This window comes from Passer domesticus, chromosome 12 (assembly GCF_036417665.1).
Source record: "Passer domesticus isolate bPasDom1 chromosome 12, bPasDom1.hap1, whole genome shotgun sequence".
Classification (NCBI taxonomy): domain Eukaryota; kingdom Metazoa; phylum Chordata; class Aves; order Passeriformes; family Passeridae; genus Passer; species Passer domesticus.
In genome coordinates, this window is record NC_087485.1 from 15,732,468 (window position 1) to 15,755,911 (window position 23,444).

The 23,444-nt window shown below is 41.7% G+C and overlaps 1 protein-coding gene across 2 annotated transcripts in view; it reads right to left on the reverse strand.

Annotated features, from left to right (window-relative positions):
* VAT1L (vesicle amine transport 1 like) overlaps positions 1 to 23,444 on the reverse strand; it is a 57,648-nt gene that overhangs the window by 8,243 nt on the left and 25,961 nt on the right. For both annotated transcript variants that reach the window (XM_064386728.1, XM_064386729.1), the window contains exon 7: positions 22,791 to 22,985. In XM_064386728.1, the coding sequence (XP_064242798.1) occupies positions 22,791 to 22,985 (195 nt within the window). The remainder of the gene's footprint in view (positions 1 to 22,790; positions 22,986 to 23,444) is intronic.

Here is a 23,444-nt window from a genome sequence, read left to right on the forward strand (position 1 = left end):
TATACCCACAAATGACTTAGAGAAGTTTAGTGAAGTCTCTGTCAGTGCTCCTGACTAATTTGCAATACACTTCTCTTTGAGAAATACAGGTTACAAAAGCTCCAAATTAACTATGTTATTACTGTAACCACTCTGACCAGAAAAAAAGGATTTTCGTGTTGAAATTAAAAATAGCAGGCACTACACAATTGTTACTCAAACAGTACCTGCAATGCTAAACCAATGAAAGCCAAGGTGTATTCCAAACAGAACAGCTAATATAACATGCTGGCATTGTATTTGTATATTTGCAGCCAGCTTCTGATTACTCTGCTTTTCCACAGCTTCTGATGTCAGGGTGTAAAACCAGTTCATTTAAAATCAATTAAAAGATTCTTTTTCCCCTGAAATACATATTGTACACCTGCCTTAATTCTCCTTTTTTCCCTATGTTCTCCTTGGATTTTTCTTGTTTGTTTTTAGCTTGCCCCAGGTGGAATCAGTAACTGGGACAGATTTCTTGTCTGGCTTTTCATCTTAAGACTTTCATGTCAGGTCTCCACCTCTGCTGTCCTGGTTCCTTTTCCTTTGGAAAGTTCCTGAATAGAGACACTTCCCTGGGTGCAAGTCTGATCCTCTATAAATAACACATGCCTGAAACAAACAATTATGCTCCAACTCTGTGTTGCTACAGTCAAGCCCCCACTTACTTACCCATTTTACTACCAAACTAATTTGTTGTCTGCTTGCATTCAAAATCAAGAGCCAACAGTAATCTCTACTGACGGATTCATAAATTCTTGCTGACATTCTATTGGCTCTGGAACTTCATTTTGCTGTTAGAACATAGCAAGAGCAGTCTACTGCTTTATAAATACAGGGAAATGTGAATGGAAAATGTATTACTAATTATCTGCTGCACCATTTCGCAGTGTGAAAGAGAAATGCAGCCTACCTAAGAAATGGATGCTATTTTCAAGCCTTCGGATATTATTTTAAACACAATGATCCATTTCTGTATTTGGCTCTTACAAGGAACCAGTCTCAGGAGTGAAATGAAAGAGACTGGGAAGCTGGATCATGAAACCACTCACTCTGCCAGCACAACACACTGGGGGCTTCAGGCCCACGTCAGTAATGGGGTTTAGGAGGGAGAAACAATGAAGGCAACGTGCCATGGAAAAGCTTCCTAGTGGAAATGTCACAACACAATGTTTTCTTCATCCTACACGAAGCTGTTTAGCTCAGTAATGTGATTAATTTTATTGATTTGTTTTTTTAGGGAAGTTCTACATTTACTTCAGAAAAAAAAGGCACTGAAAGACACTGGTGCAGGAGAAGAGTGGATTTTCTTTAGCTGCATGAGGTTGGATGCAGTCTGTTGCACAAACTCCCATCTACAGATTACAGTTCCATTTTTGCAGACAACTTTTTTACCCCCTCACTGTCAGCTAAGGGAGGTTTATTGGACAGTGACAGAGGGATTTGCCTTTTTTTTTCTTGAGGCTCTCTGATGACAGTGTTTTTCCCTGAGGTATTTGAAAGGATTTCTACTTAAATTAAAGGAATCCTTCACTCCCCTTTTTGATAAATCAGGTCACGGTATGAAAGGCTAAAGAATCTTATGCCAAGATTACAAATTTAATCCAAACTAGGAGTGATATTAATTCAATTATCTCAGTGTAATCTGTAAAACTCCCCAGTCATTCTAACACTGTATCATCATGAGCTGTCAAAAAGGTTATCAGCACCCAAAGAAAACATCCCTCAGTACCAGATGGGCACAGTGAAGCAGAGCATCAGTCCAGGTTATGATCTACAGCTGCAATTTTCCCTCTCATTAGTTCCACACCTTTAGGTTCAAGATTGCTGTTTATTTTTATACATCATCTCAAAGAATCACCTTTCATCCTCTGCTTACACACTGAAAATGTCCAAGCCTTCCAGCATGTCATGACTGTTCCCCTCTAGCCATGAAATAATCCCCTCATAAATTTTAAGCTGTGCTGCACACATCAGCCTAAAGCCCTGCTTTTCCAGCTACACCCCCACCCCTCTTTAATCCTTCAGCTGACTCTTCAGACCAAAAGCAAAACCAAAAGGAGCAACATTTACTCCCTGCATCTGGTCACAACCCAAGTCCCTTCTGCCCACACCCCCTCCTGTGGGCACTTCTGCCCAGTATTATTTTTAAACATCCATTTTTTTGGTGGGTTTTTTTACATAAGAGAGTGTCCAACACAGACATCTCCAAAGCTGCTACTCCAGTGATTCTTTACAGCAGCTCCCCAAATGCCAATGTCACTGCATGTCCCAAACCCAGTGACACCGTTCTCCTGCTGCCTCACCCATTCACATCCTGGCTCTGGGGCAGTTCCTGAGGCTGGACTGTGTCTCCTTGAGGGGTGTATGTCATGTCTACAGACCCCCAGCTGATCCTGCTGCAGCCTGCTCATCACAGCTGCAGCACCAGAAATAGTAACAGCACCTCTTGACCTGCTGTCGTCATCCAGCCCATTCCTAATTAAGTAAAAGAGGTGGAACAAAACATTTCACCTCAGCAAAATGACTTTATCTTCAGGTTGGCTGACTTCTGTTCTCCAAAGAATATGGGGAGGAAGGAGGGAGCACCCTTTAGCCTGCTTAACCTTCAGAAACAGAACCATATCTATTATCAAAAGGTTTGTGTGGCCTTTGGTTTGGTATTGTGCAAAGCAGATCCAAAATCCACTTCACAGTCCCTTTGTGAGGTTCATCAGAGGTCAGAATGGAAAGCACAACATGACAGCTACTTTTGGAGGAGAATTTTACATATCCTATATACACAGACAGATTTCAGCCCCTGCTCTGCTGGTGTAATTTCCCTGACATCACTAGATCACACACGAATGAGGGAGAGCAGGTACTGGGAGGAGAAAAAAGGAATACCTGCAGTGTTCCATAGCCTTCAATCACTCAAACAAATGTTCTGTAAATGAATATTATCATTTTACACAGATCAGCACTCTCTGACCACTCCTCCCAATCTGAACATGAACTTTCCATCAGGAGAACTCGGTGTTTGCCTTGGGACAGCCCAGAGAGCTCCCTCCTGTTATCCTGCCCTGCTCCTCTCTGTGCAGCTACAACAAAGGACAAATTTAGCTGGTGTTTGAGTGCAGGCTCTGTCTGTCAGGGCAGAGCTGTCTGCACGAGCATTGCTCACCAACAATTAATTCCTCTCTGAGACGCCTGCAACTGCATCATGCCTGCGAAATCACAGGGACAGGGTCTCCATGGTGACAGTGCCATGAGCTGTGCAAACATCAGCTGGCTAGTCAAGGTTACTTTGGCAACCCAAGTGTCACAGGTAATGATCCAAATCTCCTTCACATTTATGAAAAAATAATCTGAATTAAAAACATGCCCATTTTTCATTCTAGGGCTGACTCTGTTCTGTTGCTGCTCATAACTGGCACTATTGCAATGAGCCCAGAGCTACCTCCATTAGAATTACAAACAATAATAGCAAGAATAATTATTTAAGCATTATTTCTAGACAGTAATGAAGAAAAAAAGATGCATACTGCAGTTGATTCTTGCTGAGATCCCACATAAGCCAAGCTTTAATACTATAGCTTTCATTAGTGCTATAGAGCAAAATAATTTTTATCAGGCTCCCTGCTGTGCTCTATTACAAAGCCATGCTGTCTTTAATATGGATTGAGAGCTGCATTCTCATTGCAGATGCACTTCTCAGACCAGGAGAAGAGTTTTCTTTCATGTTTTTCCTATATATGGCTTTTAAAACTAACACTGCATTTGCTGCAAAGAAAAACCACATCTCCTGACTTCTGGATTATGTCTGTCTGGTCTGTGGAAGGGAAGAAACTCAAGCAACAAGGGTAGCAGCTCCTGAACCTGCTGGCAGCTCTGAGGGAACCTGTGGTGCTCTGCTCCCTGCAGCCCCTGGCAGGGGAAGATCTGAGCAGAGGAAATGTCCCTTTGCAGCCACCCAGCCCTGTTGGGGTGGCTTGGGCTCAGTGAAGGGACAGCCAAGGCTCCCTGGGCAGCAGGACACACATGGCTGCTCTCACTGGCTGCTTGCTCACAGCTGCCCTTCTCCTCCCAAAAGAGGCATCTGTCAAAATTTAGTCCTGCTGTTTTGCTGCTGTATTTTCTCTTTGATGATCTTGAAATTTCTCTCTCATGTTTATACAATATGATGTTGTGGGGTAATATTTCAGTGAAAAACATGCTGTTTTTTTTCCAAGCTTTTTTGTTTTCATTTTTTTAAGTGAGTTTGCAATACTTCCTTTTCTCAGGCTGCCTTCTGTACAAGCTTTTGTAAAAAACCTGTTTTCCTGTGTGATTAGTGACAGTTATCCTACCAGACACAGTTATTTGGACAAAGCCATCCTTTGCTGGGGGGGATTATTTCCCTTGAGAGCAATGGAATAACCTGTATTCAGCACAGCACACTTCCCTGGGAATGATCTGCATTCGTGATAGGAATATTTCCCTTGCACTGTGTAGCAGAATAGCCAGCAGAGAAGTGCTTCTAGTGTTAAATTGCCTTATCTGCCGTGACAAAATCCTTCAATTACCTGTTTGTGTGGGAGCTGGGTGTATGGGAGGCTGGCAAACCCACAGCTGCAGCCAGCCTGGATCCTCCTGTCTCACCTACACCATTAATTCTGAAGAGACCTCCCAGGCTCTCAGTCCTCCTGGAGGCTGAGGGTTTGCAGCAGCTTGCATGGCAGATGGAAAAGCAGCATAATATTTACAGGATTTTGAATAGGCTCTATTCCTGCCTGTGGTTAATGCAGCCAGCTCTTAAGATGCAGAAATTGAGCACTGAGCATATGTAAGAAGACACATCGAACTCAGGGTATGTGGGGCCCAGTTTTCATAAACGCCTACATGGGCATGGAGAATACGTGGATACAATCAAAATGTAAAAATTCAGTATCACTAGCAATGATTTTGAGCTGGTTGGAGTATTTTTCCTACAGGAAAAACTTGGATCATGACGCCTGTTTCCAGTCAAGTCACATGTGTCCTGCCCTGCTCAGAGCCATCTGAAAGCAGAAATTATTTTATCCAACACCACTGCTTATGCCCTGTCACACTGAACTTTTGCACCAATGGTTTTGCCTGCACACGTGCAAACAGAAAATACTTTCTGTATGCCTTTCATCCCTCCAGTGCTATTTGCAGCTGCAAACAGCAGCAATGGCCTCTATTCCCTTCTGCTGCCTGTCAGTGAGGAGAGACCTTTTCTCTGGAGTACCTTTTAGCCTCTCTGTATGTTGCCATGGCAGCAAGACTAAAACCAGACCCAAGATGAGAAAAATGTCAAAGGAATAAAAACTGATGCTACAGGCAAACGGAGAGTCCTCCCTTGGCTGCTGAAGATGCCTATTAAGTGATACATCTTCTGGATGGAGAGCTGCAGCTGCAGAACTGGGCTGTTTTCACTCCTTCCTTATTCCTACAAGCTCCTGCTGACGTCAATGAGTATTTGTTTTGTCTCAGTAAAATTCACAGAAAAAGAGATTTAAAGCCTTGTAATTACAGAATAACTGAGCCAAATCTTGCCAGCCTTTACTTACAGAGTCAACAGGGATAAAGAAGGAAAAAAAAGGCAGAATCAACAACAAATTAAATATTTAGAAGTACTAAAGAGCAGTGCTTAGATTATCAGTTTGGTGGGAGCTTTTCTACATGATAAAAGAGGAGAAGAGCCTGAAATTTGATCCATCAACACAGGGAATTCCAGCAGGTTAGGACAGCTCAGGGGCATTCAGCAGTGACAGCTAAAGACAAACCTTTGGCTGCAGCAAAGTGCTATAGAATTTCTGTGAGGCTGTGCATTATCTCAGAACCTGCACAGAGCCAGAATGGACACTCATTTTGATTTAAACTGGCACATCTTTTCTCGGCAACACTTTTTACTAAGATAAGCTTGAAGAAAGTAATATTTTTCCTGCATTACTATAGAAAATTATTACCTTATTCCTTTCAGAGTCAAAAGTTGTTTCTGTGGGGTAGAAATTTGGTGATGAAATCCCTGGAACGCATTTAAGCTTGAGAGAAGACACATTCAGTGAATCAGGATGCAGCTTTAGGGTCCCCCCAATGGTATTTCTTTTAGAGCAGCAACAAAGCCAGAATTCCTACTCTATTCCTGTGAGCCAGTGGCTCCCCAGGACTGGCTGAACCTTTGGAAGTGATGGTAGAAATTACAAAAGCATGGTCCCAATGCTAGGAAAATGGTTTTGAGCACATCAAAGCCACAAGTAGAGGAGTTCAGAACTGGTCCCCTTCATGGTACCTTTCTGGCATTAATCTTGTAGCAAATTGCAGCCAGGTGTGCACACCTGGGATCACATCCAGCCAGGGATGCCCCAGACACCCCTGAAGTTTGGGGTATTCAGAGAGGCTGGTCTGCAGCAGCAGCTCTTATGGTGAGCAAGATTCCTTTAGCTGCAGATGAATTTTGGCAGCCACAGGGAAAAGAGACCCTCTGTACTCGGTTAGGGTGCAGCAGTCTGCTGCCTAAATTGAATTAATACTTGATGCTCAGTTTGCTGTATTCCTGTACTCCATCACAATCTGCTATAACAAATTATGGCAGGAAATAAACTTTATTAAATTCATTACTATGCAGTTTAAAAAAAAAAAAAAGAAGGACATCTTATTCTGTTATTACTATCAAGCTTCAAGCCATCAGTTTTTAAACTCTTCCCTCAGCAATGTTGCCCTGTGATCTCTTCAAAAATCATCTGGAGAAAAACTGCACCAACCCACAAGATGATCTTATTTGTTCTCTTGTCCTCAGCTCCAGTAGTTGTGAGTGTCATTAAACTCTCCTGCTCCTCCACCCCCAGAACATGCAGACCTATTCCTAAACCCTCTGCTTCTGGTGGTGCTGTTTGCTTTGAATTGCAGTGCCTGCACTCTGGAAGGGCAGTGCTGCTGCTCTCCCCTTGCAGCCTTGCAGCAGCAATCCTGCCTGGCTACCTCCCTGTGGGAATCCAGCAGAGCCCTCTCCACTGCAGGGAAAGCTCCTCCAGCCTTTCTGGAGCTCCGCAGGAATACTGCTGTGTGCCAGCAGGGCTCAGGGCCCTCCCTACCACACCCCTGCCCTAGTGTTCAGGCTATTACAGCTTCCAGTTCTGGGGTCAAATAATGTCAAATAAATAAGGGATGCCACAGAACTCAGAGGGCCCCTTCCACGTGCTGCTTCTTTTCTTGTCCCTCTCAAACCAGCAGTCCTTGTCCTCCCAGAAGCTGCACAGTAGTGTGGATGAAACCCTGAGGTTCTGAACTCCTTGTGATGCAGATCTACCCACGCCCTTTGGGCTTGTGTCTGTAAGCATGAGATAATTGTACTATCAATGCCTTGCTACTATGATGTAAAAAAGGTATTTCTTTTTAGTTTTATGTTCAGACCAAAAGCCCTTCCAAGCCCCTTCTGGATAAACAAAACCAAAACTCTACAGGTGATTACTTTCTTGCTGCTTCCCAAGCTTTCATCAGCAACTGTCTACTCAAATTTCTGTCTATTCACAGCAAAAGTTTATTTTATATAGAGGAGGTATTTAATTGCGTGTACTTCAATAGAGAGGATTTTCTTTCTTTCAGGAAGATGCAAAACTACAGAAAACCTTCCACAAGCAATGTCCTTTTATATCTCCTATTATCTTACCAGCACTCCATGCTGATGGCTTGCATTAGTTCCACCTGATTTGTCTGTCAGCCTTGTTCCAGTTCTGTGATTCACTAGAACCACTATCCAATAACTGGATCATCACACAAAACTCATTTCTACAGTCTAGCAGAGGTTTTTCCATCTCTTACCAGCACCAACAATTTTTTTGCATTTCTCATCAACACTTTTGAAGCCACACTTCAAGCACTCAACCTCCATGAGAGTAGTCTCCCCTTTTTTCTCCCTTTACTTACTTTCTTCTTCGTGACCTATGAACACATGAACTTATGCTGCACATTGCCCAAATGGCAGGTGAATTTTTTTTGGAAGTCAGGCACAAAACCTGTGACCAGCATGGCTTCTTACTTTCTAAAGTCTTACTTGCATCTTACTTTCTAAATTATTCAAATGAGTCAAGTATTTTTCTCCCAAAGACCTTCCATACTTATTCCTAAGACTCCTCCTTAAGCTCTCTTTTGAGCTACTTATTTCAAAATATGGGATATTAAAATCATTATTAAAAGAATGAAAAAATCCTTTATGACTTATCTACTTATTCCAAAGAACTCTAAATCTTCCTTTATTACTACTAAGGAGCAGAAATTGTGCCTTATTCCAGAATCACTATTCCAAAACCATGGGAACTAAACTTAGTGATTACAAAATACAGTAAATAGTCTTCCAGATGGTAATCAGTAAAAAGTCTTGACACTCTAATTTCTAAAGTCTGAGAAGCTTCATGTAAAAATCCACCTACTGGGATCAGATTAGCAGAACACATTAACATTGTGACATTGAAAACTGCCTCCATTTTATCTTGTAACAATGGCTTATCTTCAGTAAAATCCATCCCCAGTCAGTAAACTAATTATGTAAATCCTTGAAACTCATCAAGGTAAATACCAAAGGTCCCTAATGATACAAATAAGAAAATACTTCTCTTTTGATTTCCTTGTGGAATTTTTTTTGTTTCAGAAAGTAGTGCCATGAGGATTGCAAACCTAATTCTTTGTAAGTTATCACAGTATTTTTCAATCATTCAAAAAGCTTTCCAAGTCAGATTTTACCATTGGGTGCCACTCTGTAACTTCATTAAAACTAAACAAAACCAAACCCCTCTGTTATATTAAACTGTAATAAAGTTGTTATGACAGAGAGCGTGATTCATGCTTATCCTCAGTTTGAGCTACATCACAGCAAGATTGAAATAATTCATCCAGGCGAGATGAAAGGTATTTGAATTTATCTTGTTTGCAGGTTGACAGTTTTACAATATATATTGCAGTCCTATTTGCTTTATTACTTAATATTTCTCCTGGCACTGTTACAAAATGTCTCACTTTAAGCCTATATTAAAGACCTTAACTTCCTGTTAGCATTGTACCAATGTGAGTGCAATAAAATTGATTTAGTTTACAAGTTTAGTGCTGGAGTGTGAGCACGGATTCAGCTCAGCATTTCATTCTCCTGACCCAGCTCAGAATGGGCAGCACAGAGCTGAAGCACAAGTGACAGAACACCCCTGCTGCAGCCCAGGCAGCCTCTCCTCTAATTCTGTGGAATTTGCAGGTGTGGATGTACCCTGACCCCCAAAGGCTTCTGCCTGAGCCCCAGCAATGCAGGGAAAAAGGCAGAACCTCAGTAAGACACATTTTGCTTAACTGCAAACAGGTTTGACTGCAGGAACGCTGAGAATTATGCTGGGTGTTTCCTTCAGATTGAAGGGAAAGATGCAGGATTGTGTTATTTCTGCTAAAGAACCCAAAGGTTACGCTCTTCTTGCTCAGGAAACTTTAGAATCTTTAAGATATTTTAGCCAGGAATTTTAGCCAGGATATAATCACAGCGTATAACAGAAAAAGCCCTCAGGTTCTTCTCAAGGTTGTGGATATTTGGTGGTGGTCAGGAATTCACTTTTACACAGTCTCTATTCTACTGAACTGAATTCATTTAAACAAAGATTTGGAGCTGCCTGTGCTGTGTGAGGCTTCATTTCTTACAGGTATGGCTTCACATTTTCAGATGTGTGTGCTGTAACACCACCTTCAAAGCCCAAGCTTTGATACTCAAACTATCATTTCCTTACAATCAAAACTTGTTGAGTAAGAAACAACACAGACTCTCTAGAAGGCTGGTTTGTAAAGTATCTTGTTTTACTTTGAAATTCTCTTTTTTATACATTGTTTTCATACAGATAGACTAGACTGGTCAATTAATCAGTACATTTTACTTGATTGGTTAATTAACAAAACGCCTTTTTTATAAAAAAATCTTTGAGAAAAACAGGAAAATAGAGAGTAGGAAAACAACACTTGCAGGTTGTTTATAATAACAAACTATCATTGTTTATCTTCAACTCTAAAGTCTCACAAGCTGATTTTGGGAAAACTTATCTAGTTTTCTCTCTCTCTGACTAGGTTGTTACATGTACAAAAACTCTGGAAAATCAGTGCTCATTTGAAACTCTTAAATTGCATTGTTTCCTATCAGTATTGTTTTCTCAAAGTCAGTGCTCATAGCACAGAGTTTTTCCCTACAAAATGCCTTTGGGTTCAATCATTCCCAACAGGTTAATGTATATTTAGGAGTCTTTTACTATCAACAATGTATCTGCTTCTCTGCCTCGGTGTAAATTTAAATCATTATCTGTAATCAGCAATAATATTATTACTAAGCTGCAATACCACATGGAACTCTCAATTATCACATTAAATTTAGATTATATTATGCTAAGATATATATTTATGCCCAAGAGTTAATTTTGCTTTTAAAATTCATCTGTGTTTAAAATGACTGAAAAGAATATATGAGCCATTATCATTAGGTGAGAACAATTATCTTGATTAACAATTGTTATGCACTAAAATGAAGTGTTATTTTGATAGTTTTGATTTTTGATGCCTTTTTTGGATCTTTGCAAAGTTGTGTGAAGCAGAACACAAAACCTATGTTTTCTTTGCAATAAAGGCAATTTAGTAACCTAATCAGAACACTAGTACCAAAGAAAAAATAAATTAAAATAGCCCTGGAGAGTAATTTTGTGCTACTGCTCAAGAGACTTCCAAAATTTCTAGCAGTCTGCCAAAACCAGTCATCAACATGAGCAGTTGCTGAGAGACAGAATTGGCTTTGCTGATGGAACCAATAATTTACTTTTTCTTTGGCCACTGTTACACAGATACACCCATAAGCTGATCCCAGGAAATGAGCTAGAATGCTCTCCTTAGAAAGGCATTTCTAAAACCAAAAAGGCCCATTTAATTTAATTTACTGCACCAGAGTTCAGTATCTATTCACATCTAAACATCCTTCACTGCAGCTAAAAGCTCATGTCAATGTTCTCTCTTTATAGGCCAAGCACCCAAAATTCCTCAAAGCAGAAAATCATGAATTTACAGCAGAAATGCTCAAGGCACAGCCTCTGCTGCTGTTTCTCACCCCAGTAATGCAGCAGGGTATGAAAGCTGCCCTTTTCCTTCTCTCTGTTAACCTTTCTGCTCCCTGGCAGCCAACAGAAATGGCCTCAGAGATGATGCTGCCAGTGCAGAATTATTTAGACAAAATGAACCCATCAGATTTAAATATATATGGAGATATTTTCATTATTCTTATCTCCCACTTCCCTTTTGATTTTTTTCAGCAACTTCTTAAGTGGATTTCTGGGCATTCATTGATTAATGAAGCAAGAGACTCATAAATTACAGCCAGAAAAACAAAACCAAGAAAAAATCAGTCTGATTTTTTTTTTTCAAATCAAGAAAGCATCAGTCTGAAAATGGAAATATTTCAAAGTCAGGAGGAATCTAAATTATTTGTAATCTCTGTTGTGCCAGACATATAAGATGACACCTCTCAACTTTCTCAACCAAGTAGACTTATTATTTCTCTCTCTCTCTCTTTTTTTTTTTAATCCTTAGCATCTCTGAAAATAGGTTTTTCTTTAATTTGAATGCAAACTAAAAGAAGTTTCTCAGAGAATGTAAACAATCAGGAGGAAGTGTTAACACAAACCTCAGATTTCTGGTTCATGCTATCCCTAGGGAAAAGCTGAATTTCTCACATCAGCACTCCCTGCCAGCCTGACTTGACTGACCAAGAGCTTCCTTCCCAAACCACCCAACTAATTAACAAAGAAGCATGAATGGAATTTTTTGACAGAGGGAAATCCAAGGTTCTGTTCACAGGCTCTGTGGCTGAAACTACACACACTAGCAGAGCCCAGCACAAGAGTGAGAGAGCATCTAAATGTGGCTTTGAAAACTTTGTTTCCAATATTTTCCCTCTAGTACCTGCTATTTTTCAGTGAGTCTCACTCACAGCATCCAGCAATTATTTCTGAGTGACAGAAAACACTCATTGTTCCAACCCTTAAGAATTCCTTGCCAATTAGTGGTACTACCAGCTCTGTGGAGCAGGAGACACAGTGAACTTTCTCTGAGAATTTATTTTAAACTATTTCTGCTGGTGGATGCAATAATGTATTGGCATATATTTCATCCACATGCAAGACTGGAAGATGATAGGCAGATATTTCCTTGCATTATCAGGTAGAAATGAAAAGGAATGGATTGGAGAACACTTGGATCAGGGATACAAAAACAAGCAGCTTTTGTTCTCTGATACTTCAGGAAGAGTGTAGAAATTGTTTTTAAATAGGGAAATGATCCCATGACACCCTGTTTTCCTGTCTCTTGAGAAGTGCTTACATGTTACAACACAGACAGCAAAAATGAAGTGTAAAACAACTGTCTTAGAGCCAAATATACAAAATAAAGACAGGAGGAATACACTCTATCCTCAGAGGCTATGCACAAATGTTGGTGTCACTGATATCCACAGTCAAGCTTTCCCTAACCAGGTCTCTGTTTATTTCCTTGCAGGAGAGCAGCATCACCGGATCAGCTCCATACATAAGGAATGTGTGCCAATTTATTACTTAGAAGCCAGCTAATATATTTCAGAAGGCAGACTACTCCTGTAAAATACTGCTTCTTCACAGTAATTAATCAGCAGCTTGCTCAATATAACAGCTTTGTCCTTATTTTTCTAATAAATGGCAAAGCAGCTCTCCCCATATAGCCTCCTGTTGCTAATTTAATTAACTGGAAGCATGTGACTAGTTTATCTTTAATAGTGCACACTTTTTCTTCAGAGGAATCCATCAATGCTTCCTGTATCATTTTCCTGCCTATTTCCCCCTGCCCTTGCAGTATCCATCAGGAACCAAATTTACTTTTTATTCCTTTTTCCCTGCAGCTCCAGAAGCTGCTGAGGCACCAAGGGCAAGCAGCAGTGGCAGCCTGGCCTGCCCCAGAAACACAACCATGACTCACCAGTGCACTTTTGGCCTCCAGTGTCTCATGCCTTCCACCTAGTGTTTTCTGCCTCTGAGTCTCCATAACTAATTAATTCTTAGCAGAGTGCTTACTAAGTAGATCAGGAAAGAGCTGTGGCTGCAGGCTGTATTTATGCAAATGGAGAGGTTCAGTCTCAGGCTGGTCAGCTTCTAACCTTTGCAACAGCAAACCCGAGCACAGGATCAGTGCTCATCAGAAGGACTGCCAAAACGCATTTCTGTGTTTGCCACTTCATTCCAGTACAAGATAACACCATTCCCCTGGAAGGAAAGAGCTCCCTGACCTTTGGTAGAACTCACACCTCCGCGCATCAGAGCCCCCATGAAGGCACAAAAGGCTCCTGGAGATGCTGAGACACAGCCCAGGGCTATGGCTGGGAGAGGCCAGAACTGGCAACCAGAGATTTTCAGGCTGATCCCTGATCTTTCCACTACTGTGCTGCAGGGCACCAGGCAGGTAATGACATCCACCACCTCTTTCAGTCATCTACTAAATGGGTTTTATAGCACAGACATGCTCACTGTGCATAAAGGAACATTCTGAAGACTCTAGGTTGTTGTTTAAATACAGGTATTTAACTGGCAGGCTAGAGAAAACAAGCCGAATTTCAGAGGCTGTCAAAAATATGCTAGAAAGCATAGAGCAGAAATAAATTACTTGTCTAATTAAATTCCTTTCATGTAGCTTGAATTGCATACAGTGTTTATGAATAATATATAGCAATTGAAAAGAATTGACTTCTGCTTACATACTTAACAAGTCTGAGTTTCCTAAAACAGCTCATTTACCCAATCAGATTTTGTGGTAATCACAGTTAATGTCGTGTATCTGAGACCTTATTACAGAGCCACCATGCCTATATCAAAGTCTTGTCTTGTTTCTGTTCCAGGCTTTTAATGAAACCATAACCATTGCCATCAACAGTGTGTGAATCTAAAAAGACTGCTGGGTTATGCCATTGCTTCCTGGTAGTGGCAGGAAGGGTAGAATGAATTATGAAGTAACATGAAGTCCTGTTAAACAGAATTAAATGCATAAGAAAATAAAATGAAATTTTATAGGCACTTTGTAGGAACTTAATAATTCACCCAAGAGCAGCAAAGTTCCCATAGTCAGGTATACAAAATGTTGTAGAGGGAAAAAAAATTGCAATACCTAATTAATCTCCAGTACTTCCAAGACATGTTTCATTCATCTAAGCATACCCCAACAAAATAATTTGGAGTTTTAATTAATATTTATTTCAGATAGACATCTTGGGAAAAAAAATCTTTGCCAAGTCTAAATTAAAGACCACCTTACTCATGGCCCAGTTTTCATTCCTTTAGAACTTGTGTTCATTATATTTAATGTTAGCAAGGTAAAATTCAAGCGGAATAGCTTTCCCCTTAGCCTGGAGAAGAGAAGGCTCCAGGGACAGCTCAGAGCCTCTTCCAGTGTTTAAAGGGGCTCCAAGAGAGCTGGAGAGGGACAATTGCCAAGGGCTGGAGGGACAGGACACAGGGAATGGCTCCCAGTGCCAGAGGGCAGGGCTGGGTGGGAGATTGGGAATGAGGAATTGTTCCCTGTGAGGGTGGGCAGGCCCTGGCACAGGGTGCCCAGAGCAGCTGTGGCTGCCCCTGGATCCCTGGCAGTGCCCAAGGCCAGGCTGGACACTGGGGCTGGGAGCAGCCTGGGACACTGCAAGGTGTCCCTGCCATGGCAGGAGGTGAAGTGAGATGAGCTTTTGGTCTTCTTCAACCCAAACCTTTCCATGAGTCTAAGATCCCCCACATTTGAAAGATAGGGTCTTTCTTTCAAATAGATTTGAAAGATATTTGGCCTCTGTGTATAATTTGTTTGTGAGCACAAAATCAATCTGCCCTGAATGATTCAAGTTTTGTTCCTCAGCCTGCTTTCCCCACATCTCCATTTTCAAACCTGTTACATCAGAAAGACCCAGCTCCTTGCATTTTTGTGTGCTTTGATATCTGGTATTAAGCTTGTGTTTGACCTGTGTGTATACAAGGAAACAATGGTGATGAACAGATAAAGCATTTAAATTTACTTTGAACCTCAAGTATTTATTTCATCCAGTTAGAGGAACAGAATCCCCAGACAGGAAGAACACAGAGAGTTCCTAGGCAGTATCAGAGGACAGGATACCTGCAGAGTTAACACCTGTCCATCAGGAAAGCTGCTCATGAACAACTGCAAAGAAGTTGTTCTGTCAAAGAAATACTCAAAACCAGCAGAGCCTGCTCTGTGGTGCTGGAGGAGCAATCACAGCAGAGAAACACTGAGAAGCTTGTGGGAGGTTTCACAGAATGAGCTGCACTTCCCTCTTTAGACACCATTTGACTGCAAAGTAAATCATTTTATGCTTATGAAAAAATTAATCTTTTCTGTATTTCAGAGTGGGTTATTATTTTGGTTATAAATTTACTTCCACTTTTAATCTGGAACTCTGTTATTTTGTATACCCTGAAGAATAAACACTGTAGAAGTCCTTGACTTTAAAAAAAGCATTATTTGTTCTGCTGGAGAATGTTTTCATCAAGCAGAAAAGACAAAAAAAACCTGCACACATTATTATGACATTGTAACTATTAAAAAAAAATACCTGAGATGGTATTTAGTATTCCTAACAAGATACCAGCCCAATCTGGTATTATTAGATTGCCCTCTTTTTACATTAAAAGTAACTAATGGGTCAATTTTCTCTAGGTTTCACTCCAGTGATACATGACAGGCTTTTTGCCCTGAAGCCAACATCACAGAAATGCATAAACAGCTTTTGATGAAATTAAAGTCTCTCCTTTAGGGGGTCCACTGTTATTATTCTGCTATCATGGCTTTGAGATTTCCCATCCCTCTGCCTCACAAATAATGATATTGCTGATATTTAACAACTTGCACTGAGATGGTAATTTACAGGAGAGGATGAGTTCACTGGAAAAACACAGGTTTACAGTACCTGAATCCTTTGAAGCCAGTGAGCAGTGCTAAAAGCAGACATATTGTGATTGCTTTGCCCTCCCCAAAACATGCCATAAATTCTGTATGGAAAATGTTTTCCTTCACCCAGGTCTTGTCACTGGACTGGGACTCAATAAAGCTGTAATCTTCAAGTAGGGTTCCTACTCTTTTCCTTTGCCTGCTAACAACACTGATAGCTAATGCAGAGAACAAAGAGTGTGAGAAGAGCAACCTATGATGAAATGTGCCTTTTACAGGAAAGTTTTGCATCAGCAGGTACTCTATAATATCACTGGAATATGATCAGTTGCTCTGCATTCCTTTAGCTTCAGGTCTTAAACACAGCTTGGGTTTCCTTAGCAAATACCAGGGAAAAGCTCTGGCTTCAAGAGCAGGAAATCTCACTTAGATAATAACTATATTTACAGCTAGACCTACTGATATAGTAATTCCTTAAAAAGGCACATTTTCTCATATGCTGCTGTTCTCACATGTATCTGTTCTCTGCATTATCTATCAGTGTTATTTGCACACAAGGGAAAAATAATACAGACCTTACAGGAAGATCTCTCATAATTATTCAGCCAAAAAAACCCCAGTGACTCAGTGCACTGCCCATTACAAACTAAATTAAGGTGCAGGGCCCTTTCCAGTTAAAAATATTCTATGTACTGACCACAAGGCACAGTCACTAGAGCTCTCTGATAGTCATATCATGATCTGTAATATTTAGTGCCTGGATTCCACTGATTTTGGTCACAGCTGAGTGCCATGGTGCATTCCTGGGCCTGGGCTGTGGCTTTTGCATGGCTATTCACTAAGTGAGGTGCTGCTAAAGGCATTATTGCCTTATCACTACAGCCAATGACACCTGGTGACATGCACACTTTGTGCCAGCCAGGACATGATCACACTACCCTCTTCCTTCTTAAAATGAGTAATAACTCTACTGCACAGGTTTCAGTATCTCATCACTCTTACTGACCCCAGGGCAGCAGAAGCCTTTGGTACCATTATTGCTCCATAGCAGGCACTGCTTTAAACCCTCTGGGAGAGAGGAATGCAGTGAATCCTTTGGGATGGGACACAGACCTGGAGTCAGGATGTTTTTCCATAATCTCACTCATCACCCACATGGATCAAAATGCCCAAGTCTGAAAACTTTCTGGCTGCTAAGAGTCCCTTTTGAAATAAGCAGCTCCAGGTAAAGGGAAAGGTGCCCCAGTATTTTGATGACTTTGACCATGACTGGCAGTTCCTGTGCAAGAATTTGTGAGGTTTGTTTTACACATGCTCAGTGCTAGCTTTGACTGCTGCAAACCACCAAAGAAGGCACATATAACTTCTGTGTCAATCTACCTTGAACATTGTCATGGTTTGACCCTGGCACAATGCCAGGGCCCCCATGAAGGGTATATTTTCAAAATGGTGGCTGTGAGATGTGACCCGGGAACAGAACAAAGCAGGCTCTCATTCGGGGATGGAGGGAAAAAAAAACATAACACTTTATTTATTACAAATCTAGAAAGGAACACATACTAAACTAAGAATGAAAACCTTCCAAATACCTTCCTCCTCCCCCTCCCTTTTCTCCACAGATTCACCACCCCTCAAATTATCAACCCTCAAATCCATCAGGGAGAGAGGAGTCCCCCCATGCCTCATGGGCCTCCCCCGGAAGCACAATTGAAACCTCCTGTGCTTCCGCATCACCCATGGCCCCACCCAGAGAACATCGGCCCTCGTGACTTCTCCCCCCTATGTCCAGTGCTCTCACCACTGGACACGGGCCAGGACTGCTTTTAGGGCTCCCCGTTTAAAGATGCTCCACCCACTTCCAGAAGCAGCAGTCTCTCAACTTTGGGACACCAGTCCCCCCCAAATTTCACCCCCTGGGGCCGAGGGGCTTCATGAAAAGTTTCAACTTTGGGACACCAGTCCCCCCCAAATTTCACCCCCTGGGGCCGAGGGGCCTCATGAACAGAGATCTTCCTCTCCGTGGAGACAGAGGGCATCCCACACCCCCTTCAGCCGTCTCTGTTCACGCCGCTGCTTCACTCTTGACTCCCGGGTGTTGCCTCCCCCTAAATACAGTCTCTGGGTCACAGGGAAAAAACACGGGTCTGTCCATGGCCATACAAGAAAGAGTCCAGCCCAAGGCCACTCCATCATCTCTTCCACTCAGGATTCTTCTCTCCTCTTCCAGCTTTCCTCACGCTTGCCCATCTCTCATCTCTCTCTCACCTCATCCTGATTCAGGAGGATTCAGTATTTGTAAGGTTTCTATTAGTCTACAAAGGGGTTAAAATTTTCTTCTGCCTGCCCAAGGACTCCCACAGCAGCTGGGCACCTCTCTCGCCGCATCCCCCGCTTCTGGCCGGCTGAGTTGCCAGCACAATTTCTGTCCCTCTCTCCGGGGGTCTGCCCAGACATCCCAAGTCTCTTCCACCCCTGCATGTTCTCCTCCACCTCTGCACCTTTTGGGGCTCCCGGCCTCCTCCCTGTCATGGCCTCCCCCTCCCCCACCCAGACGCAGCTGGGCAGGGGAGAGGCTAGACTCTACTCACCAACGCCGGATTCCCAAAGAGGAAGTTCTCTGGGAATCTCCTGCTTTTAACCCCCGTGTGTTCTCAGAGGCGTTGCCAATTTTGAATTTGGCCCCTGATTGGCCCGACTTAGACCTTTCCAAAAACACATTTCCGGGCCAAACCACGACAAACATAAATTTTCTTTTGTAACTATAAAGAGATGAAAACCACAGAATTTTAATAGAAAAGTGCAACGTGCATGCTTTTATTCAACACACTAGATTTTTTTGAGAACTGTCAGTTTTCATCCTGCTTACTAATTGACTACTGTGTAAAGCCAAATACTCACAGACCCTCAGGAGAATGCTAATGCATAAATGCACAGTACAAATTAATCAGAATGAAGATGAGTGGTAAATAGGCACTAACCAAGAAACAACTAAAAGGATCAAAAAATATTCGCTGAATACAAATTGTGTTTTAAACTCTGCTATTTGTAATGAAATGCAATCCTACTAAACAATCAGCTTTTTACTACAGAGCAGCATTTTAAGCATGTGCCACTACAAATCATCTCATCTTTTAAACACTTGAATGCATAAACAAATAGTTGCAAAGCAGCAAGATATCTCACCAGCAGCTAATTTATTGTATGACTTCATTCATCTCATGATGAGCAATTCCCAAGTTTATTTCCATTTTAAAGTATCAGTGGATTTTGTTACTGTCTCTTTTAGTTAAATCCTTCTTGCTTTTCCACAATAAAGTGGTTCTAATTGCCTACTTGAGACAAGACTTGGCTTTACTGGGATTTATGGATGTAAGTTTGAGATTAAAATTACCCTTCCCAAACAAAAAGCAGCAGCTAACACAGCAATACAAATAGTTTGCTCCACAGCAGCAGTCAAGAGTCTGGATCTCCCTTCTGTCAGCAGTAATCTGATGCATTGAAGAAAACTGAGTCACTTCTAAGTTCCTCTTTTCAGTCAGTTGGCAAATTTGTTTAAGCAGCCTGCACTGAAGAGGCAGAGCAATGCTCATCCTGAAACAAAGGCCAGTGCAACCAGGAATCCTTCCCCAGACTTTGTGGCCTTTGAAAGCAGCCCTAAAGCAGAGGAAGGAGGACACTTGAAGGGTTTATATCCTAATTAGAATGATCTCATGGACACTCGGGCACACCTTCATGGTTCAACAGGAACAGTATCAAATTAAGTCCATCTAATAATTTCTGAGCAGTTCTAGCTATAAAATAATATGACAATCAGCTGGACATCATTAACACAGACTGCATAATAGGCAAATGGGAATCTAATAACTTTCTCTAAGTTCTATATTATTGCCACTTGAAATTACCATTAAAATATTTTCTCATCAGTGTATTCTTTAAAATTCTAACTGTGTGCTCCTGCAGAAATTATTAAGAAATAAATGCTGTTCAGGGAACCATACCAGGCTTTTAGAATAATGAAGTATTTTTTTTTACACTTCATGAAGACCGATGTAAACTGACACAAAGCCTGTCTCTGGCTGTTCTCACATGCACTGGAACATAACGCCCTCAGTTTTGGGGTCATCATGCAAGGAAACCAGCCTTGAGCAGCAAAGGGGAGCACCACTGTGCATATAACTCATTGTCCTCTGCTCTGAAGCTGAAACAGGACTGAAAAGAGCAGCATTTGTACTGTAATGCAGCTTTGAAACAAAACCAGGTGTCTTCCATGTTGGCTTTAGAGAGTCTGCATTAATTTGTGAATTGATATTTTCACAAAGGAATACATGAAAACAAATGCAGATGCAGAGTGAATAAAGAGAACGGAAGGGATGTGCTGGGGATATGCCTTTCATACAGACATCAAACCTATTATGTACGTGATGATACATTCAGGTATTTAAAACAAAACATTTGGAAAGGTGTCCCATGGTGAAGGCTCCTTTGAGAATTTTCCTTACAATATTTTCATTTTGAATGTCTCTGACTGGATTCAAGATAATCTCTAGGGTGGAATTGCTAGACAGAGGACACATGAATTCCCCCATGAGGCTCTGGAAAAGGCAATATTCCTCCACAGAAAACTAATCTGACATTCATTTTCAAATGCCATGTAGGGAGTCTCCCTTTCTGCCACTCTCTGCTTAATGCACATTCTCAGTTTCCTTAGGAAACCCGGTAAAAGCTGGTCATATTTTGGTTTAGTCTCCACTAAAGCCTGCTGGTAGAGAGCAAATGAAAGTGGACATTTGGAGCTCATCAAGCTTATCCAGCAGGAAGTGAAGACCAATCAAATGTCCACCTGTGAAAGATGTTCAAGCTCTGAAATTAAAAATGAAAACCTACCAAAACAGAACAGAAATGCACCAACCTTTCTTCAGTCTAGTTCTATTTAGCTATGACACATTCTCTGTGTATCATATTAATTTGAGAGTCAGCCCTACATTATTTTTATGCCCACAAAAATGTACCCCAAAAATGATAATGCCCTGGATGAGTAATATTTCGGTAACACTTTGCAATCAAATAAAGAACTCTTGCATCCCTTAAGGTACAGCCAGACAGCTCCTCTGCCAGTTCTCAGACAGCTCATGGAAAGCCAGCAGGTGTGACAAATGAGCTGGAGCTTTCTAGACTGTGCTTTACAACAGATGTATTTACACATATCACAATCTACTGGTGGGGATGGTGCATGCTACTGCCAAATGTTAGATGAAATGTTACCAAACAGAAGTCTCCCACCAAATTCCCATCATGTTGAATACTGAGATCAGCCTGCCACGTGTAATTTCTCATGTTATGGCATGTCCTCAATCAAGTATTGTTTAAGCTATTGTTACTATTTTAATTATCCTTCTCTTACTCACCAGTACATGAAAAGTATGTATTTTACATGAACAAAGAAATTGCAGAATGACTGTCTAGAGACCTGTGCCACTTACATTTTTAAGCTTACTTAATAATTAAATTCCAAAAGATACATCAAAACCATAAGTCTGATCCCACTCCTGATTCTCTGCAAAGGGCTCTCCCTTTCAGGCAGGAGCAGAGGATTTGGTCTTGCCTGAGCAGCTGCTCTTTATCACAACATCTGACACTTCTGGAGCAGGTGGATGCCCAGAAGCGCAGCCCCAGGTGTCCCTGGGGGCTCCTGGTGACACTGTGGCCTCAGGCAGGCCTTTCAGAGGAAAAGAAGGGGGTTCCTGGGGAAGCTGTCACCACGGAGGAGCCCACAGGGGCTGACCCTTCACACCTCTGCCACACGAAGCGGCACCTTGGGATGCACTGGGGCACTTGCAGGGACAGCACAGGACACGCTGGCTCAGGAAACAGCTCACAGGCCAGCCACAATCTCAGTAAAACACAGCACTACTCGTGGATTGAGCCTGGTGCAGGTTACTACTCCCTCATGGTAACACCACCTACGGCATTCCAGCACTGAGAGGATTTTGTTGCAGCACCCTCTGAACAGTGAAACACAACACTGCAGACACAACCCCACTCAGCAGAGCTATCACAGACACACATCCCAAGGGATGTGCCAGGCTCAGTGCACTTCACAGACACATAAACCATGAGTATTAATCTGGTGGTGCTCTATAATTGTGTTGTTTCTTCATATGGTAATGTCTGTTCACACTTCCAAAAATACTTCTCTTCCTTCACCAGCATCTTAACTATAAATGTCTCAACCAGGGCTTTGAACTGGGGCTTTGTGACTGCCCGGGCTGTCAGCAAGTTGGTTTCTTTGCATGTCTTTAAGGAGAGCTGAGCAATTAGAGGAATTTAAAAAAGAAACACAAGAAAGCCACAGAGCACAATTGCAACATTTCAAGTGAGTTCTGATTTCTTGGTCTTTGACACATTTTCAATAACTGCCAGAAAACCTGCAGACTTCCAAGGTTTGCTAGCACAACTGTGGCACTGGAACTAAAGCTTGTGTATTAAAATGCATTCTGAGGAAAAAAATCTAACTTGTTTACAATTCCATTGTTTGCATTTCACTCTGCACTTGTTAGTCACATGTTTCATGCACTTGGGAAAAAGAAAGTTTTCTAAGACTGAAAAAACACATTTATTATTAGCATTTTCCATAAATATCTACTTAGTAGAGAAATATGTAGATAACTCTGGATCTTGGCTTTACAAATAGCAGGGGCTCTAGAGACAACTTAGGCACAAACTAAAAAGCAGAACACATTAATAACTAGAAAACATGTTTAAATATGTTTTTACCTCTAAAAGTGCATATTTTTGCAACATTTCAAAATGAGGACTCCTACCTCTTCCAAAGCCCATAATGAGTCAACCACAGGCTTGATCTTCTTACTGTTATATAGATTTAGGAGTTTGTCCATCACACCCTTGATCAGGCCACCTCGATTCTGTTTGAAAAGCAGATTCAACAGGGAAAATCCAGCAATGACTTTGTTCTCCTCATACAGCTTGATAGGATTTACTTTCTCAACTTGCCACCACTGGAAACCAATAAACAACAGCATGGTTAGAAAAACCATTTTTCAAGAATTGTACAGGAAAGTTCACAAGCAAGCTGTCTGTGCAGATGTGATAAAGGACTCATCTGCCAGGTCTGAAGCAGCAGCCAAGAGAAGCAGCAAGGATTTGATTTAAGGATGAGGAAAGAAAGTGTGCAGCTGACTGACAAGCAGGAATAAAACAAACTCGTGTTGGAGGAGGTCAGGTGAACACATCTGGGTTTGGAAGAGGGTCTGGCAGCAAGGAGTTTGGATTTCCTTGCCCCTCTGCTCTCCTGCTCTCTCCAGACAGCCACTGAAGTGCCCAGATGTTCACTGGCAGCTCCTGGCCATGGCTCTGCTCAAACCAAGGGAACCAGGCACTGCCTATCAGCTGCCAGTTCTCTACATCCATTATTATGTTTATGACACTTGAGCATGCCTCAGAGTATCTGATGAAAG